The sequence below is a fragment of the Perca fluviatilis genome, chromosome 17, assembly GCF_010015445.1.
Source record: "Perca fluviatilis chromosome 17, GENO_Pfluv_1.0, whole genome shotgun sequence".
Taxonomy (NCBI): Eukaryota; Metazoa; Chordata; class Actinopteri; order Perciformes; family Percidae; genus Perca; species Perca fluviatilis.
This window is the reverse complement of record NC_053128.1, coordinates 28,319,039-28,338,551: the sequence shown is the minus strand read 5'-3', so window position 1 is coordinate 28,338,551 and position 19,513 is coordinate 28,319,039. Positions and strand designations below refer to the sequence as shown.

At 41.7% G+C, this 19,513-nt stretch overlaps 2 protein-coding genes across 5 annotated transcripts; one reads left to right on the top strand and one right to left on the bottom strand.

Annotated features, from left to right (window-relative positions):
- Window positions 1-237: 237 nt before the first annotated feature.
- Window positions 238-11,372, bottom strand: trim23 (tripartite motif containing 23). 4 transcript variants are annotated; one of them, XM_039778959.1, is made up of 11 exons: window positions 11,204-11,372; window positions 9,862-10,024; window positions 8,884-9,005; window positions 8,524-8,802; window positions 8,050-8,208; window positions 7,707-7,922; window positions 5,799-5,933; window positions 5,554-5,683; window positions 5,320-5,430; window positions 3,563-3,687; window positions 238-1,991 (listed from the first exon to the last, which is right to left on the bottom strand). In XM_039778959.1, exons 1-11 carry the CDS (start codon window positions 11,300-11,302, stop codon window positions 1,797-1,799), a joined length of 1,734 nt encoding a protein of 577 aa, XP_039634893.1. In that variant the 5' UTR covers window positions 11,303-11,372; the 3' UTR covers window positions 238-1,796. The 4 variants fall into 4 exon arrangements, with proteins under 4 accessions (XP_039634893.1, XP_039634891.1, XP_039634892.1 ...); XM_039778957.1 differs by having other exon boundaries at window positions 8,026-8,208; window positions 11,204-11,369; XM_039778958.1 differs by having other exon boundaries at window positions 238-1,976; window positions 8,026-8,208; window positions 11,204-11,367.
- A 23-nt stretch (window positions 11,373-11,395) lies between these two features.
- mzt2b (mitotic spindle organizing protein 2B) lies at window positions 11,396-19,211 on the top strand. Its single transcript, XM_039778961.1, has 5 exons — window positions 11,396-11,881; window positions 12,436-12,624; window positions 12,709-12,872; window positions 16,303-16,440; window positions 18,929-19,211. Exons 2-5 carry the CDS (start codon window positions 12,449-12,451, stop codon window positions 19,072-19,074), a joined length of 624 nt encoding a protein of 207 aa, XP_039634895.1. The 5' UTR covers window positions 11,396-11,881; window positions 12,436-12,448; the 3' UTR covers window positions 19,075-19,211.
- The last annotated feature ends 302 nt before the right edge of the window (window positions 19,212-19,513 follow it).

The following is a 19,513-nucleotide window of genomic DNA, read 5'->3' as shown; positions in this document are numbered from 1 at the left end:
TGCTGTCACTCGAGGGAGGGAGGGAGGGTGGAGCGTAACGCCCACGCAGCGCTATTGGCTACTTTACATGGCAATCAGTATCCGAGGCAAGCCCCTCCCCGAAATGCGGAAATACTCGGAAACAAATGTTGCTCCGACTTCCATTTCATGAGCCCTTTAACAACCTGTAGATTGAAGCAGCAGAAGCCAATGCTAAGTTGTTGATTCCATCAAAGAAGAAGCAAACAGCCAGACACATAAGGTCAATTTAATGTTTATTTTACAGCAACACATTATGAATAATTTACAAAAGCCATTATCAAGTCCACTGGTAACAAAGGTTTCGATGCGCATTGTGCTTTCTAAGTTTCAAAAACAAATGACATGTTTTCACAAATGTGGAAAGGCTTATCACACGTGCATTTTTTTTTTGTATTAGTATTTTTATACATAGATACATGTATTAAACATTACATAGCAATGAATTCAATCTAAGTCAAAGGATGGGTTCTTAATAACAAGACAAGTGTCAGTGTTAGGCTTAATGTTTCACATTACATTATTACTGAAGGCTGTTGATTTAAGGTGTACCATCTCAAGCACTTGCAACAGATTAACAGGACTTCGGAGATGTTTAAATAGGAATATATATATATTTTTATTTTATTTTTGCAGTGAGGTTAATACTCTTCTAAGAAACAGCAGATAGTTCATTTGCTCCCAAATGAAAACCGGTAGTGAGACAGAAAATGAGTGTATTATAACACAGTCTGCGTGCAAGACTCCACAAAACAGAGGCAGAATCGGTGCTTAAAAAAAACTGAGTTTCTCACAAAAGCCTCGTATCAAAGTAACATCCGTGTTCCCGCTCATAAATAAGTTCAGTACAACAGTTCTGTAACAGAAAAAACATCCAAACCAAAACTCGACTGGTGCGCCATTTCGAGACCAGCTGTGGCATTAAATAGGCTCATACAGTACTCTTAAAAAATAATAAAGCCCACAATAACTTAAAGACCCTATGAAACTATCAACTGCTATTGCTTACAATAGATGTCAAGGCAAAGTGAGAATTTAGCCAAAATCGGAACATTTGACCGTCCGTCTAAAGCCACTGGAAGTCGTCTGGGTTCATTTAAACCGTAGTGAACATTTCGGTCCTGTCTCACCTGCGTATTTACTGAATGTTGCTAAAAAAAAGGGCATTGTAGTTATTTCTCACGATTATAAGATGTGTTGTCCAAATATGCTGAATCAACAGAAGGTACGTGAATGATACTATCACGAATACAGACTACTCTGCAGTTTAGTTGAGGTTACGGTCACATATGAAGGTGGTTATGATGAAAGTGAGATAGAAAAAAAACATAAGAGTTCACTCAAGTCAGGACACAAGGATTTTTAACATTTTACTGGACATAAGTCAGGTAGCTTTAGATGCCAGATTAATGGCTTGTCTCTGGGAAAAAAAGGGTTAGAAAGGAAGAAAAACTAAAGTAAGCAATGTGTTATGTTACGTGTACGCTGCCTTAGAAATGAACCAGGATGGGAGTTTGTAGTCTGAACTCAGGTTTTGGGGCCACTGGGTTTATTTCTCGGAGGGTGGGTGGTTTTGTAGTTTCCGTGTATCGATTCAGTGAAGCTAGAGAAAGTTTGTTTTTCTTTGCCCACGCTGGTGAACAAAGGAGGAAAGATGAGGAGGGCAGGCGTAAAGCGCGCAGTCTGGGAAGTGGTGGGAAGAACCGATGAGCAGGGCTCAAAAGGCTGGTGGGGTGGGGGAGGGGCAAAACACAGAGGTTTTTTTTTTTTTTTTACATTTAGGCAACATCCAGGACACCAGCGGCCACCAGCTGTCTGGAGAGCCAATCCAGCCCCTCGTGGAGGCCCATCCCGCTGCGGGCGTCGCAGCCCTGAATGTGCCAGCTCCTCCCGCAGCACAGCTTGTGTAGGCTCAGCAGCTCCGTCATCTCCTCCACAGACACGACGCCGGGGACGTCCTGCAGACATGCAAACTGATCATCAACTCTGTCTGAGCTTAGACAAGGTTATTCAAATCAGATGTATTCACCAAGAGTGTGTGCACATACAAGATATTAGACTCTCAATGTACTTAAAAAGAAAAAGACTTAACCGCTTAAGTGGGATTTATGCTTCTGCGTTTAAACTACGCCGTGGCTACGTACGTAGGAGAGAGACACGGACCCTACGCCGTAGCCTGACGTGCACCTCTCGAAAAATGTACACGCACGTCGCTCGGCCGTGGCTTGGTAGTGTAGCATTTCCCCTAGTGTATATACTTGACGTTACACTTCCGGGATTACTCCGTTGCCGCAGGAAAATCCGCCGGATTTCACTCATTTCGGCCGGATGTCTGTTGCCTTCGGCTATCTTTGTGTTGTCGTTCTAACCTCCGGTGGATTTCTGAGGACTATGGTTAACTGCTCCTCAGATCTCTGCAGGGTAAATCCAGACAGCTAGCTAGACTATCTGTCCAATCTGAGTTTTCTGTTGCGCGACTAAAACAACTTTGGAACGTACACACGTTCCACCAAAACAAGTTCCTTCCAGAGGCTATTTTGCAGAGGCACTGTGATTTTTCTCCGGTTAGCACCGCCCAAGATGGTTGTGATTGATTTAAAGAAATGGCATTAAACCAGAGCATGTTATCCTCCCATCCCCGAATGCTATGTGGAGTAGCCAGACCCTCCTCCAGCATGCTTTGGAGGAGGATCTGGCAAAGCTGTACTACATTTCCTGGTTCTCCTTCTCCATAAACGACGTGAAATCAAGGAGAGGGTTAACTTCTCCTGCTCCAGATTTCCCACCGTGGTCAGAAAACACAGGGGAGACCCTTTGGTTCTCCCACTATGCCTCTCTAGAGTACTCGCTCCGAAGCTAATCGCCGCCACTCTCTCCCTCGCTCTACCACACACTCCCCATGCACACAACTAACGATTATTTCCATTGTCGAATAATGTGCCGATTATTTTCATCGATTAGTTGTTTGGTCTATAAAATGTCAGAAAATGATTTAAAAAAAAAAGCCCAAGATGACGTCCTCAAAGGTCTTGTTTTGTCCACAACTCAAAAGATATTTGGTTTACGGTCACAGAGGAGAGAAGAAACTAGAAAATATTCACATTTAAGAAGAAATTCCCTCTGCACGCAATAGGATAGCGCTACAACCAGGCAGAGCAACGAAGAAGGTAGCGGAGCTAGTTGATAGATTAAACTTTTGCCGTATCCGGTCGGCAAAACTCCGAACACATCTTCCTTTTTTAAGAATGACTTCAGTGCCGGTCTTTGTTCTTTTCTCAAAGAAAAGCTGAACTCCAAGTCTTCCAGAGTCGCAGCCAAAGCCGATTTGAAAGACCGCCGTTCCCAGCAGCAGCAGCAGCCATAAGCCCGCCCACCGACTCTAAACACGATGTGATTGGCCCGGCCAGAGTTTGGTTTTTCCAGCTCGCAAGCCAATGGAGAGTTGCTAGACCCCCCCTGGCTGCAAATTACATTTGCTGCCACTACGGTGCGTCTAGATTTCTAGGCTACCAATGACCTACAATATAAATAAAATAAAATATACCTGTTTGTTTGCAAAGATGAGCAACAAGGCGTCTCTCAGCTCCTTCTCCGTCAGTAGTTTGGCCAGCTCACTGTGCGCCTCCATCAGTCTGTCCCTGTGGCAGCTGTCAATCACAAACACCACCGCTGCACACGCACAACAAGAGGGAGGGAAGAGAGCTACAGCGTTAACTTCCAACATCCACCTTAGAAATCATTCAGCAATTACATTTTAGTTCATGATGGCACACAAGAGTTAGAGAGATAAAAATCACCTATGAATTAAAAAAATAATATGTTTTAAGTTCATGTTGAAGATAATAAAGTTTCCTTCAAGGGTGCAATATCCACACTTTCCTTTTTGGTATTACTGGGCCTTTGTCTAACTTAACCCTCCTGTTGTCCTCGGGTCAAATCTGACCCATTTTCAAAAAGTTTCTATATCAGAAAAAAAAAAATGTTTCAACCAAATTGTAAAAAAAAAATAAATACGTTCTGTACAACTCTCTTCACAAGTAAGTTAATGACCAGTTAACTACTTTCATTGAATGTGGGTGTTTTATTCAATTGTATTGCATTTGAAAAAAGCAATGATAAAGGAACGTTGAAAAAAGAAAAGAAAATCGACACAGATATCAGAAGAAGGGGCAAAAAATTTGGAAAAAAGTGACAAAAACGTTGGAAAGTGACAAACGTCGGGAAAAGCGACAAAACTGTCAAAGAAAATGCTGGAAAAATACTTTTAATTTTGGACAACCCAATGGCTAACTATGATCCAGCTACTGGACCAGATTCCCAAGTCTCTAAAATCATGTTTGTTTGTCTCAACACATTCAATCAAAGTAGGTTTAATGGGTCTTTTGTTGACAATGGTGTAATGTCTAAGTGAAAACAGATCTCTACAAAGTGTCTAAAGTCTAAATCAATTACCATATGAAATACACAATACGTTTTTCTAAGTCAGTATTTCTTAAATGCACCTCGGTGTACTTAAAGGCACTGTATACTGTCAATTTCTGACGAGCTTCAAATAAAAAGACAACAGCTTCTGCATTTTCACCGAGTCAATCAAACTCGAGTTTGAAACTGCAGCAACCAAATCACATAATACAGAACCTGCATTTTGTGTTGAGGTCTCTACAGTAAAAGAACACTAAAAAACAAAGTATGTATGTATCTATGTATGTACACTGAACAAAATTATAAATGCAACACTTTTTTGCCCCCATTTTTCATGAGCTGAACTCAAAGATCTTAGACTTTTTCCATGTACACAAAAGGCTCATTTTTCTCAAATATTGTTGTCTAAATCTGTGTCAGTGAGCACTTCTCCTTTGCCAAGATAATCCATCCACCTCACAGGTGTGGCATATCAAGATGCTGATTAGACAGCATGATTATTGCACAGGTGTGCCTTAGGCTGGACACTATAAAAGGCCACTCTAAAATGTGCAGTTTTACTGTATTGGAGGGGTTCCGGGGGGGGGGTCCGAAAACCACTCAGTATCTGGTGTTAGGGTTAGGGTTATCTCGGCAAAGGAGAAGTGCTTTTGCAGATTTGTGAACAATATTTGAGAGAAATAGGCCTTTTGTGTACATAGAAAAAGTCTAAGATCTTTGAGTTCAGCTCATGAAAAATGGGGGCAAAAAAAATTATAATTTTGTTCAGTGTATGCGTGTGTATGTGTGTGTCAAATGTGCTGTAAATGCTGCACAGTGCGTTGAATGCGTGCGACGTTTAGACAACATTAAACTATATATTCAAAGTACATACAATACCTTGAGTGTTCAGGTAATAGTGTTTCCAGAGGGGTCGGAGCTTATGTTTTCCACCCACGTCCCAGATGGTGAATTTTAAGTTCTTATATTCGACCGTCTCCACATTGAAACCTTTAGAAAAAAATAAAAATAAAAAAAACTAAAGAGATTGAAAACAAGCTCCATTCAGAACAAAAGCTTTTGTATTCTTGTGGATTCGTTATAAAAAGATCTTTAAACTGTCGATGCGTTTACCGATGGTTGGGATGGGTTGCATGAACTCATCTTGTTTCAGCTTGAAGAGGATGGTGGTTTTTCCAGCTCCATCCAGCCCCAGAGTTACTACACGGATCTCCATCTTTGGACCGATGTGGACCCGGTTGTCCTGAAAACCGGAGCACATCGTTACATATTGGAACAAACCCAAAAACTCTTTACGATTAGTGTCAGAACAATGCAGACCTCCAGCTATGGGGGGGGGGGGAACAGACAGTGTGTACCTTGGTGAAGGTGACGGGGATGCCAGCATCCAGCTGAATGTGATCTGCCAGCTCTGTGAACTGGTGCTGCTGCTTCTGAAGCGTCTCCAGCAAACAGTTGATCTCCTGCTTCGCCAGCACAACTCTGCAGTCATCCTACAGCAGGACACGGGCACCGTGAGCTAGAGGTTAGGGCTGGGCAATATTTGCATTTTGTTTTGCATTATCTTGTATGTTGTTGTTTTCCTGCCTCGGGACTACAGGTGAAAATTAGCATTTATGCTATAACCTGGCTCATTTACAGTCTGTACAGAAATGTTAGATTGTTCATTAATGTGCACTGTCCCGAATAAATAAATAAATAAATAAATATATCGATATCGTGATATGTGACTGGATATCGTCTTAGACTTTGGATATCTTAATATCGTAATAAGTGTTGTCTTTTCCTGGTTTGAAAGGAAAGGCTGCATTACAGTAAAGTGATGTCATTTTCTCAACTTACCAGCTGTTCTATTATTTTCCTTTTCCCCACTTAGACATTATGTCCACATTACTGATGATTATTTATTAACTGTGAAGATATTTAGTTAAAGCCCCAATTCTCAACCCTAGAATATCGGCGCAATATCGATATCGAGGTATTTGGTCAAGCATATCGTGATATCTGATTTCTCCCCATCGCCGAGCCCTACTAGAGATGATCATTCATGCTTTTATATCATCCCAGCTAGACTACTGCAACTCCCTTTAACCCTCGGGTCAAATCTGACCCATTTTCTTTTCAACCAAATTTTCAACAACAAAAACCAACGTGGATGGTTCTCTACAACGCTCTTCACAAGTAAAATAAATGATCAGTTCGCTACTTTCATTGAATTTGGGCGTTTTATTTAATTTTATAGCATTTGGAAAAAGAAAAAAGAAGATAAAAGAACGTTGAAAAAAGTGACAAAAATGTCGGAAAAAAGCTTCGAAAACGCAGGAAAAATCCCACAAAAATGTCAAAAAAGGCGCAGATAAAAATGGATAAAAACATCAGAAAAAGTGACAAAAAAACGTGGACAAAAGTGACAAAAACGTCAAAATGTTGACTCAGAAAAACAAAAAGTTGCATGGTTGATGGGAAGACAAGACAAGGGTTAAATCTGACTCAACCATTCGTCCCTGGACCGTCAACAACTGGTCCAGAACGCTGTTGGGAGGCTTTCGGTCTATATCGGTGACGTTTCGCCACCTTCCGCTTTCTTTGCGTTGGCGTTCTAACCTCCGGTGGATTTGTGAGGACTATGGTTAACTGCTCCTCAGATCTCTGCAGGGTAAATCCAGACAGCTAGCTAGACTATCTGTCCAATCGGAGTTTTCTGTTGCACGACTAAAAACAACTTTTGAACGTACACATGTTCCACCAAAACAAGTTCCTTCCCGAGGCTGTTGCGCCCGTGTACATCTCTGACCTGCTCCATCCCTCTATCACCAGTAGGCCACACAGGTCTTCTGATCAGGGATTACTGGTGGGTCCTCGCACTCGACAAAAAACAAAAAGGTGACCGTACCTTGGAGGCGGTTGCTCCGACACACGTTGTGGGACACGCTTCCTATTGTCATACGACCTGTAGACTCTGTTGACGCTTTAAAAAGCAGCTGAAGCCTATTATACTTGCTTTGTTTTAAAGTTTTATTTTACCATTTTTTTATTTTCATTTCAATTGTTATTTTCTTCTTCTTTGCTTGTTCATTTTAGAGTTATTGGGTCTTATTTTTTTTCTTGGAAGCACTTTGTGACTTTGTCTGTAAAAAGGTGCTATATGATAAATAAGCCTATTAACATATATCACTGCATTGTATGTGTATCATCCTGATACTAGAGGCTTCATCTGTATCTGGTCAGGTTTATACATTATACTCCGTGTTTATGGCGTCTCCTACCTGCTGAAGAGTTTTCTCACAGTGCAGGCAGGCGGTGGAGACCTGGGACAGCAGGATGGTCATGTCCTCCTGCTGCTGCCTCAGCCAGATCAGCCTCTCCCTGACGTGAGCGTCCACCACGCTCAGGGCCATCTCCTCCTGCCGACACAGAGTCTCGTGAAGGTCGGCGAAGTAAGCTCGGACACAGGAGCGTGCGCTCTCTGCTGTGCCGGGGACCTGGCGGAAAAAAAAAAAAGACACGGAGAAGTTGTTAGCGCCAGGAGAAAAGCACAATCGCCGATGTTTTCCTACGAGGAAAAAGTCCTGCGACATATCTCACGTGTTCAGTGTGTGCCATGCCTACTCCGTCCTCGACTATCTGCTCTCCACCTTCTATTTGCTGCACGATGCCCACCAGCTTCCTTGAGTACTCGGACACTTCATCTGTGAAGGTGCGGATGCAGTGGGCCATGTCCAGAATGGATGCACGGATCTGGTTAGCTTCAGTCTCAAGAACAGCGTGCTGAAAGGAAAGACAGGAAAGAAGAAACTTAGACAGTCATATTTTCAAATGTCCAGTTAGCTTTTAGCACTGACCTAATGTAGGGCCCTATGGAATCTGCTTAGAGCTTTTTTTAAATGATCAATTTTGCAATTCCTTCCATGATTCTGTTATCACAGAAACGATTGGGCTCTACATCAGCTGCCAGCAGTCTATAACTGGCCCCAGCCAGGCCCTCGTTTAAAAAAAAAGCGATTGTCACCGGGCTAAACAACCTTTCTGGGGGAAACCCTGATGAGGATATCGAACACGAGGCTGCAACTCGTTTTGAAGTACCTTATGTCCCTGGTGCTTGCCGTACTCCTTACACACACAGCACATGAGCGGCCCAGACTGACAGGCCTCCTCCAGGCAGACAAACTCGATGGCGTGGACCTGATGCTGCGGGCACAGAGTCTTCTCGTGAGGCTTGTCAGCCAGCGGCACCCGGCGGTGTTTGGCCAGCGTGCGGGTGGAGTGGGTGAGCTGGGAGCACTCGGCACACAGGTGGGTGGCACACACGGTGCAGTACATGGAGGCCGTGTGGCTCTCGTCCTCATCACATCGGATTATACACTGGGTAAGAAGAAGAGTTGCGAGTGAAAGGTGCAGTAGGTGTGACGGTGGTGTAAATATCTGATATATCAGTACTCTTACTTCTCCCATGCCTCTCAGGGCATCCTCCGCCATTCCCGACTGGTTGGTAGCGCCATTCTGGAGTCGCTCCAAGAGTTCAAGCAGAGCAAAGTTCTTCTTCAGACCCCAAACTCCAGAGTCCCCTAAACAGATGAGGAAAAGAAGAAAACACTTTAAGACTAAATGACAGAGAAAGGGAAGAGTTCCACCTTTTAATATAGAGAAAACGACAGTATGAAGGAATAGTTAAATTATGGCTTCCATACTGTCAACTGGATGTACACCAACTTCTGTAGCAGTAAGTGTGTTTACTGAGTGTAACTTTAAACCAAAGCATTAAAACAACTGACAAAGATAAATTCAAAACGAAAGATGCCTGAAAATGTAAATAAAAAAAATTCAGACAGGAGATGGATATATTTGCATGTTACCGTAGTAACAGCTAGGGATAGACAGATTATCGGGATGTTTTTTTGGCAGTTTGCAGATTATCTGTATTGGCGTGTTATTTGCCTGATAACTGATAAAGTTAATGAATTAAAAAGTGGTCTACTTCATCACACTACAGGCTGTAGGTGGTGCCAGATGAGCCGGATAGATAGATAGATAGATAGATATATACTTTTTTTGTATTACCTGCTTCATATAGTTCTACTGGAACATAGGGTCAGTTTCAGCAAATATGACACAAAGTTAGTTTTACAAGTCTTACCTACTGCACCTTTAATGTCCCACCCACAACACTGACTATTTTTTACTGGGTATTATGTTGAAAGTTTCTAATTTATTAAATAATTGCTTCAAACGTTTAAACAAGATTTTGTGTTGGAGTTTCTAACATTCCAAAATCTTAATTTTGACTTGAAGATTTTCATTTTCCCTGTAAATGCATATTGGTTCCAAATATCGGTTAACGGTTTCATTAACTACCAACAATCGGTACCGGCCTTGAAAAACCAGTATGGGTCGATCCCTAGTAACAGATAGCCTCTTACTCACCCAGCTCAGTGACCTGTCTGTCGAAGGGGCAGCGGACCGCTCTCCCATGGAGGGGCAGCCGGGTTAGACAATCATGGCACACTGTGTGACCACAGAGCAGGAGACGAGGGACCTTGTCCCCCTGGAGAGAGAAGACGTCCTCGCATACACCACACTCCAGCACCTGCAATTATAAGTGAATTAACACTTATTGATTACCTTCCAGACAACCGATGTGACGGTCACTGCTGCAGAGAAAAGCCAGCGGGAAGACATATTTAATAGCCGGGCACTGATTTCACACTATGCAACGCTCTGCCTGAAGATATCAGGTCAGCTCAGGCAGTGATCTCCTTAAAGTCCCTTCTTAAAACATACTTTTATCTTGCACTTTCATATGGCTCTTTGTAGTTTGGCTTATTTAAAGCTAATGCACTTGCACTTACTTCTTGCTGTCCGGAATTTGGACCTTAAAAGGTTGAAAGCACTTAATTGGAAGTCGCTTTGGATAAAAGAGTCAGCTAAATGACATGTAAGGTAAAGTAAGAGTCTTTTTTTCTAATTTTATTTAAGCTCAAACCTCCTTGAACTGTCTTAAAATGTCTTCTTTTCTTACCTACGCTAGACAGGTTTTCATACACCGAATCAGTTTTTATTTGTGGTTTCAAAAAACCTGATGTTTTTATGACTAGCTTGTTTCATTGTTTTGTGAAGCACTTTGTAACATGGAGTTTGAAAATTGCTCTATAAATAAAAGATTATTATTATTATTAAGCATGCAGAGGGATGCTCTACAAGAAGCCAGGGAGAATGCAGAAGAGTCAATTATATTCAGTCACCTTGACTCTTAGCATTTTAGATGGTGCTATGTTGATATCTGTTTTGAGAGAGATCACAATTTGAGAGAGAGAGAGAGAGAGAGAGAGAGAGAGAGAGAGAGAGAGAGAGAGAGAGAGAGATAGAGAGAGAGAGATTCTAATGCACACTGTGCAGCGATTTTTAAAATCGATGACGTTAGTGAGCTATGCTACCACACAGAGGAGCTGCAGTCAACCTAAATGGCAACCCTAGTGACGCCTGTAGCGATGGTAAACTTGTTAGCATGACGCTACTGCACAAAGAGCATTAGCGAAGTTTGTTATAATATACGTAAGCAGTAACCTTCTACTGATACAACTCGGCTATCATAGCATCTAGCTGTCTGTTTAGCATCCACTGCCACCAACGCCAACGCAGCAGCATTCACCCAAAAATCAGAAGCCACGAAGACGAGCCTGCAGTCGACCCTTCGTGCAAACTAACCCAAACAGCATAGCCACCGCGAACGTAACGTAGCTGTGGATTTCAGTGACAATATACCAACCTTAACCGTGTTTCCATGAGCTCCCCTCCCGTGTCGGATACAGGGCTCCATCGTCGCTACGGCGCCCTGCTTGTTTATTCCTGCTGCAGCAGCGGCCATTCTTGGACGACGGCGCAGAGGACTGAGCAGGTGCGAGAGGAGAATCCCGCAAGTACTTCCGGTTTCGCTCGGTAAGCGGTATTAGCTTACAACGCCGTTCTTTCGTCTTCTCTTTTTTGTGTTTTCATTATCGTGTCACAAATTTTCGTTTTCGGATACGATACGGGCAGTGTAACTTAATTGTGAGGCATCGCCTCGTGCAGATCTATATTATGTCTATGGTGCAGATAACGAGAAACTTTACATGCCATCGTTTTTCCTTCTTCGAAGCGCATGCGCAGTACCAGCTAGCTGACTTGAGTCACTCGAATGCAGTACTTCTACCAGAGTATCTTTACTATTTTTACTATAAGTAAAATATCTAAATACTTGTTCCACCACTGATGAAAAGAAATCCTGCTTCACTGTGCCACTTGATAATTTGTGCTGACTACAAGTCCCAAAAAAACAGGACGATTTGTCTTATGTTGATGACGTATTTTTAGCGCGCCTCACCTCTTAATACATCCAGAATACATCCAGGACTGTTGTTCCTAACGATACGCTAAACCTCTTAAACTCATAACCGCAAATTTAACGGTAGGTGTTTTTTTTTGTTTTTTTACAGAATAGTTGATCGGTATGTTAATAATTTTCGGTTCTGTTCCTCCATGTTTTCATTCTGGGCGGGTAACGTTAGCTAACTGTTAAAACCCGTGGTGTAGTCTAATGTTGTCTAATGTATTGTAGTGGGTATACTGTGCTGGGCCAGAATCTGTCTTTGGGAGAGGGGGTGGGGAGGGGGGCATATATCATACTGGGGGTTTCTGGGTGTCCTCCCCCAGGGAAGTTTTGAGCATCAACTACTTCTCATTTCCTGTATTCGGATACAAATGTATGCACCAGTTTACAGTGGAAATACCTTTATTTAGCCTATGTGAAGAAGAAAAACAAAGATGACAGTTCAAAATATATCAAAAATATAATGGAAAGTATGTTGTTGCGTGTCATTGGGCATTTTTAAGTGGGTATATGGAAATCCTGGAGCTTTCTTACAGTCTATGGTCGAACAATAACGCCACAGTCTTATTGATCGAGTTATTTTCATTTACCATTTTTATCCTCATCTAAACCACCCATTCCCGTCCACTCAGGTATCCATCACTGATGTCTCAACAACCGCAACAAACGGTGCCCTCCGCCCCGGACTCCCCTGCGCTGGTGGTCACCAGTAACGTGCAGAAATATGCCATCAAGAAGAAGAAAGTCCTCAGTGCTGAAGAGGCAGAGCTGTTTGAAGTAACCCAGGCTGCAGGCATCACCATGGACCAAGAGGTCTTCAAGTAAGTGTAATATAATCAGACTCCAGACTCCTGAACGTGAAACCCTGATTTCACATCCTTCCACTCGTCTTCATGCCCTGCCAGGATCATAGTGGACCTGTTAAAGATGAATGTGGCTCCTCAAGCAGTCTTCCAGACTCTGAAGGCGATGTGTGCAGGCCAGAGGGTAGCTGACAGCTGCAGCGGCGGAGAGACTTCAACTGCCTCCCACGCCACTAGCATCACCACAGCACCAACAGAGGCCAGAGGTTAGTGTCTGCACTCTGCAACCTGAACAATGACTATTAAATTGACTACTTGATCACAGACAAAAAGCTAATTTTAAGGCTCATAGTCCATGTAATAACAAAAATATTGCAGGTGTAAATAACCATTTTCCCAATTTCAAATGATGTCCCCAAAAGGAAACTTTGTCAACATCTCGTTTTATCTAAAAAGATCCATTTCTCTGTTTGTTCATCTCACTTCAGTGTTATTGCTGCAACATGGGATTGTCAAGCAGACAAACTGACCAACACATATAGAATAATAGATTGATACTTGGCGTCTGTGTATCGATACAGTATTGCCACGCGATACTATGCTGTATCGATCCCCCCCCCACCCATACTATATAGCGCACTAGGCTACATAAATCATACTCAAAAAATCAGTATGTATACTAAAAAAACATAAATTTTGCTTTATTGATTGCCATTCTGCAACACAGGGTTGCACAATGAAATGCACATTGTAGTCCCTTTATGCTACTTGGGCTGCACATTTAATCACAGTTTTATCGAAATCGCTATATGGACTAGTGCAATATCCAAATCGCGGGGGGGGCGCAATATTTGTTAAAGGTAAAATATGTGTCAAACCATTCTGGATGAAGTATTGTGGTGTTGCAGAGATGTCCCGGCCTACAAATCCTATCCTACAGACTTAAGAAAAAAAAATCTTAGTTTGGTACAGATCCTTGCAAAACTCACACTATAAATCATTTACATTTTTATTTTTTATTTTTCAAGGAAAATGAGAATAATACAAAAATGATGATTCCCTCCAATATCGTGAATCGTATCGCAATATCTGTCAAAATAATCGTAGTTGGATATTTTCCTTATATCGTGCAGCCCTATATGCTACACACCCAAAAAAACACCAGCAAGTTTTTTTATGTTGGAGTTGGGAGGATGAGTTGGGGGGGTCTTACAGCCTGAGGAAAGAATCTGCTCTGCCGTGCACTTGTTTAAATTCGCTTTTGACTCGTGTTTGTAACTTTGGGATTTAGGTTTTAATCTTTTAAATGATTTTCATTGGTCTTTCAATAATTTTTTCCTTGCTTATTTTCTGTTGGATCTTACTGTACTTTTACAAATGTTTATCATGTGAAGCACTTTGTGACTTTGTCTGTAAAAGGTGCTATATCAAATAAAGTTATTATTATTATTATTATTATTATTATTATAGTCTGGTGGTAAGACAGCGGATACTTCTGTATCACTTGCTAGACGGCAGCAGGGTGAACAGGCTGTTTCTGGGGAGCAGGTATTATCTTTTAGGGTCCTTTGGGCTCTGTGCAGACACCTCCCCCAAATGTTCTGGGTGGGTTTAATTACCCGCTGCAGAGCCCTCCTTTTTCTTCTCACCGTTTGCACCATTGTTGGAAAGTATTCTCCAACAACGCGGTGCAAGAAGGAAATGGCAGAAGCTGCTCACAGCTGCAAAAAAACAAAAGAAAATCTTATATTGGATGGTTGTCAAAACGGCTCAGGGAACACCCAAGAAAAGGACAAATAAATGCATAAAATGTTGTTTCATTGGCAGTGCTATTCTTATTGATGTCCAACACCGCACGTGTTGGATCATTTCCTGAAATCTAAAAGTGTGTTGAGTTACTTTCAGGATTGGGACATTTTAAAGATTGCCAGTTGTGCAACTCTACACACATCAGCGAAGACACAAAATGATGATAAGGATTCACAAGTGTCCCGAAATCCCAATTTACTGCTTTTGTGAACCCCTGAGTGTCTGTTATGAACGAGGAAGTGATTAAATGTTAGGATGATAACTGATGGGAAATGTTTGTTTAGCTTTGTTGCTCTAGTTTTTAGCCATACGGCTCTATTGCTGTGTGTGTACGGTCTGTCAGATTCCTTGTGGAACTTATTCTTATTTCAGAGGCAGCCAGAGTGTCTGTTGTGAGAAAGGTCAACCTTTCTCTTTTTGACTTAATTCCACAGGTTGAATTAATAACATTTATATCGATATTCTATCGACTTCAAGACACGAGGCTAGATATCGCCTCAATTCAATTTAGCCAAATCGTGATATGACACAAGTGTTGTCTTTTCCTGGTTTTACAGGTTGCGTGACAGTTAAGTGATGTAATTTCTTTCTTTCTTTTAAGATTATTTTTTTGGACATTTTTAGGCCTTTTATTGACAGGACAGCTGAAGAAATGAAAGGCGAGAGAGAGAGAGAGAGGGGGAATGACATGCAGCAAAGGTTATCCGGGCGCCCTAAAGTGATGTCATTTCTGAACTTACCAGACTTACTAGCTGTTCTGTTATTTGCCTTGACCCACTTTAGTCATTGTGTGATTATTTATCAAAACTCTCATTGTGTTAATATTTTGCGAAAGCACCAATAGTCAACCCCGCAATATCGCCGCAAAATCACTGAATTTGGTCCAAAATATTGTGATATTTGATATTTTTTCACCCAGCTCTAGTCCCAGTTCATGCTTGCTCCCTTGTATACCTAAATGGAATGAGGCCATCATTCATGGTATAGCTAGGCCTGTGCTTTTTCTGCGACCATAAGGGAAAATGTCTTCCGTGAAAAATATTGCGCGTCTCTTACTTGTCATATTGGAAATGTAACATTGTGACATGTAACCCCTGCATTCATTGGGCATAATTACTCTCCTGCAAATCGCCCGCCTTGACTGTCGAACACTTCTTCAAATAATCCCTGTTGGTTCTCTCAAAAGTCCAAAAGTTTGGGTTAAAAGCTGTGAGAGGAAATAACCCAAGCTATGGAAAATGGAAAGTGCTTTTGTGTGTGTGTGTGTGTGTGTGTGTGTGTGTGTGTGTGTGTGTGTGTGTGTGTGTGTGTGTGTGTGTGTGTGTGTGTGTGTGTGTGTGTGTGTGTGTGTGTGTGTGTGTGTGTGTGTGTGTGTGTGTGTGTGTGTGTGTGTGTGTGTGTGTGTGTGTCCCTTTCTACAGAGTGAAAGAGCTCAAGGTCTGCAAAGCACTGGCTCTCAGCCTTTCATATCAAAGTGTAGAAAATAACTATCATGATTTTTTCAAATATTTATTAACTGACTTTACCTTTCTGTTTGCTCTCGTTATTCTCCCCGTGCTCTTTGCTTCTCACTTTGCTTTTCAAGCATGTAAAATATTCACATTCCTTTTTACTTAAGTAGGGCACACACTGTAGTAGAGGTTCTTGTCCTGCACTTTGCACCACCTAATCCCCTCACTAACTAAATTCCCTCTTCGCTCCACCCCATAGTGGGGTTTTCCAAATAAATGGAGGCGAACTGAAGAGCAAGGATATACAGTGGATAGTCATAAAAAAATAAGAAGCTGCTCCTCACTGTGTGCATGTCACAGTGCTTTCTAATTTCTTTTCTATCCCCCTTGAATTCTGTTTTTTTTTTTTTCTTCCTGTGCCTCCTGTTTGCTGAAGAAGAAGACTCTTTGGTTTCTGGAAAGAGCCCTAAGCCTCCTGCAGCTCCCCCCTCAGCGTCTGTCCCCAGAGCCACAAGGGTCAACACTAAGATTGTGGTCTACGGCCCCCATGACGCTAGCGCTCCTCACTCTCAAGGTCCCCTCTGGCGCACGTTGTCCTCCACCTCCATCTGTCTGCCTGCATGCCTTTCTTATATCAAGTGCTGTGCATGTTTACATCACTATAGGGACCAAGATCGTGGCAAACTACATGCTGTGCTGTCCTCATTTCATAATGTCGAGTGGAAACTGTGTGTGTGTGTGTGTGTGTGTGTGTGTGTGTGTGTGTGTGTGTGTGTGTGTGTGTGTGTGTGTGTGTGTGTGTGTGTGTGTGTGTGTGGTGTGTGTCTGTGTGTGTGTGTCTGTGTGTGTGTGTCTGTGTGTGTGTGTCTGTGTGTGTGTGTGTGTCTGTCTGTGTGTGTGTGTGTGTCTGTCTGTGTGACCTGCCCTCAAGTGGACATATTCACTGCACGACATACTTTTGGCTGATGTGTGAACTTCTGATTTATAAACAGCAGTATGTTTCATTAATAGCAGTAAAGTAAAAAAAAATAAAAATAATAATCGTTTCATCATTCTAAATCGATTCACAATTTCCAAAAAACGATTTGCTTTGTGTTAACGATGTGGTTCTTTCTCGCCAAATATGCTGATGATGGCAGAGAATTGGAATTCAAACAATCTTCAATAGAAGCAGGACTTTGGACACACCTTTAACTTAACCGTAGTACTTAAAAGGATCTTGACATGACCGATATTGACTGTTTTCAGGATTTTTACTGCAGTTCATTGCAAACTAAAATATTAACGATTATTAGTCTTTTTTTTTTTTTTTTTTTTGTCTGCTGCGATATGAACCATAACTAACTGGTGAAAGCCATTGCTGTCGAGAAACTGACAAATAAAGCGGAGAAAGGTGTGTTACATTAAAGGTCCCATGACATGGTGCTCTTTGGATGCTTTTATATAGACCTTAGTGGTCCCCTAATACTGTATCTGAAGTCTCTTTTATATAGACCTTAGTGGTCCCCTAATACTGTATCTGAAGTCTCTTTTATATAGACCTTAGTGGTCCCCTAATACTGTATCTGAAGTCTCTTTTATATAGGCCTTAGTGGTCCCCTAATACTGTATCTGAAGTCTCTTTTATATAGACCTTAGTGGTCCCCTAATACTGTATCTGAAGTCTCTTTTATATAGGCCTTAGTGGTCCCCTAATACTGTATCTGAAGTCTCTTTTATATAGACCTTAGTGGTCCCCTAATGCTGTATCTGAAGTCTCTTTCCCGAAATTCAGCCTTGGTGCAGAATTACAGCCACTAGAGCCAGTCCCACAATGAGCTTTCCTTAGGATGTGCCATTTCTGTGTCTCTAGCTATTGAGGAGGAGAGAGGGGGCAAGGTGGAGGGTGGGGGTGTGGCCTTGACCAACTGCCACTTTGCTCGTTTGAAAGCCATGATGTCTCTCTATCGTGGGTGGGCCAAATTCTTTGGGCGGGCAAAGCAGAGAAAGGGGAGGTATATAGCTTATGACCTCATAATGAGAAGATTCCTGATTGGTCCATCTGAGCTTTCATTTTCTCAAAGGCAGAGCAGGATACCCAGGGCTCGGTTTACACATATCGCCATTTCTAGCCACTGGGGGACCATAGGCAGGCTGGGGGAACTCATATTAATGTTAAAAAATCTCATAAAGTAAAATGTTCATGCCATGGGACCTTTAACAAAGTTAATGTAACATCTACTGTATGACTCGGCCAAAACACAACATTTTGTCATACAAAACTAAAACACCTGTACTATTAAACTGGCTGCATCTTTTATTGAATGAAAAACGTAGTTGAATTCATTGGAATCTCTACGCCAACGTTCCCACTATACTACTCATTAAATACTGGTTGTTGCTGTGTAGTGCTTTTTGTAGTAAAGTGGTTGATAATATCCCAGGCTTTCTTTATTGTATGTAGATGTTGTTCATCAAGCTAGTGAAAGGTTTTTCAAGCACAGTAGACTGTGGAAAGTTTGCTGACGTTAATATCTAATTATTTAGTAAGTAAAGTTTATTTCTAGAGCACATTTAAACACAGCTTAAGCTGACCAAAGTGCTGAACAAAGAAGCTCCAAAGTGCTGTATAAAAAAACATTGAAATATAATAAGCTACTGGTCATACCAGACCAAGTGAGGCAGTAACAGGAAAAAAAATCCCTGAGAGTATTGTTTTTATTATTTAGGAAATCAACTTTTCATTTGTAAGAGGAAGAATATATTTTCTTCTGTCAGATGTAAGTAGTTTCGCCTTCAGTCTCCTGAGACACGCTGAATTATCCCAGTCCATAGTCGCAAAATAAAGCCCTTTCTAGTCACTTTATGGATCCCGCTTTAGTCAAGTGTGCAGGGTTGATGTGCAGTGCTATAAACTGTAGCTTAAGGAAAGTTAAGACATTGGAACCATTTCCTCTTCTTTGTGTTAAAATGCATTTGTATGTTTTCCATGTCATCGCCATTTCTCATGTCGTTTTGGATCTTGTGAAGCAACAAATCGTAATCCTTCAACTCGCTACGTTTTCTTGCTTTGTCCCAAGCAGTGCGCGGTAAAGCTGGAGCGAGCCACGGCGAGAAGAGCAGAGAGGCGTCCAGCCAGCGAGTGCAGCGGCAGCCCAGCGCCACCAGAGGGCAGAAGACTAAGAGCTCCGGCAGCAGCAGTTCCTCCTCTCAGATAAACTCCACATGAGACAGAGCAGGGCAATATGTACGGAAGAGGATTAGGGACACGTGGACAAATGTGTTGATTACTGAGTTTAAAAGTCCGCATCCTGAGAATGAAGTCAGAATTCTGACTTAAAAAAAAAAAAAAAATTACAAAAAAAATGTTGACTTAAAAAAAATTCTGAATTCTGAGAATAAAGTATATATAACAACTTTAATAATAAAAAATTGACTTTTAATAAAAAGTCAGAATTCCGACTTTAATCTCAGAACTCAAATACATTTTTTCCACATGTGGCCCTAATCCTCTACTGTAAATATGAGACCATTTGTAAATATGTAGTTTTCTTTACATTTAAGTTATCTGTGTGCTTGACTGTGCAATGTGTTTTAAAGGGTTGGTTTACCAAATTACAAAAAGAAAATATTATTATTAGAGGTGAATTTTGTCAATGCTGCTTACA

What these genes read in the sequence shown, in the direction of transcription:
- mzt2b (XM_039778961.1), top strand. Translation starts at nt 12,449, where the DNA reads ATGTCTCAACAACCGCAACAAACGGTGCCCTCCGCCCCGGACTCCCCT. An exon ending in ATGGACCAAGAGGTCTTCAA is followed by an intron (nt 12,625 to 12,708) that starts GTAAGTGTAATA and finishes ATGCCCTGCCAG; the next exon opens with GATCATAGTGGACCTGTTAA. An exon ending in AGCACCAACAGAGGCCAGAG is followed by an intron (nt 12,873 to 16,302) that starts GTTAGTGTCTGC and finishes TGTTTGCTGAAG; the next exon opens with AAGAAGACTCTTTGGTTTCT.
- trim23 (XM_039778957.1), bottom strand. Translation starts at nt 11,302, where the DNA reads ATGGCCGCTGCTGCAGCAGGAATAAACAAGCAGGGCGCCGTAGCGACG. An exon ending in CAGACAGGTCACTGAGCTGG is followed by an intron (nt 9,006 to 9,861) that starts GTGAGTAAGAGG and finishes TCATCTGTTTAG; the next exon opens with GGGACTCTGGAGTTTGGGGT. An exon ending in GCAACCCATCCCAACCATCG is followed by an intron (nt 5,431 to 5,553) that starts GTAAACGCATCG and finishes TTTTTTCTAAAG; the next exon opens with GTTTCAATGTGGAGACGGTC.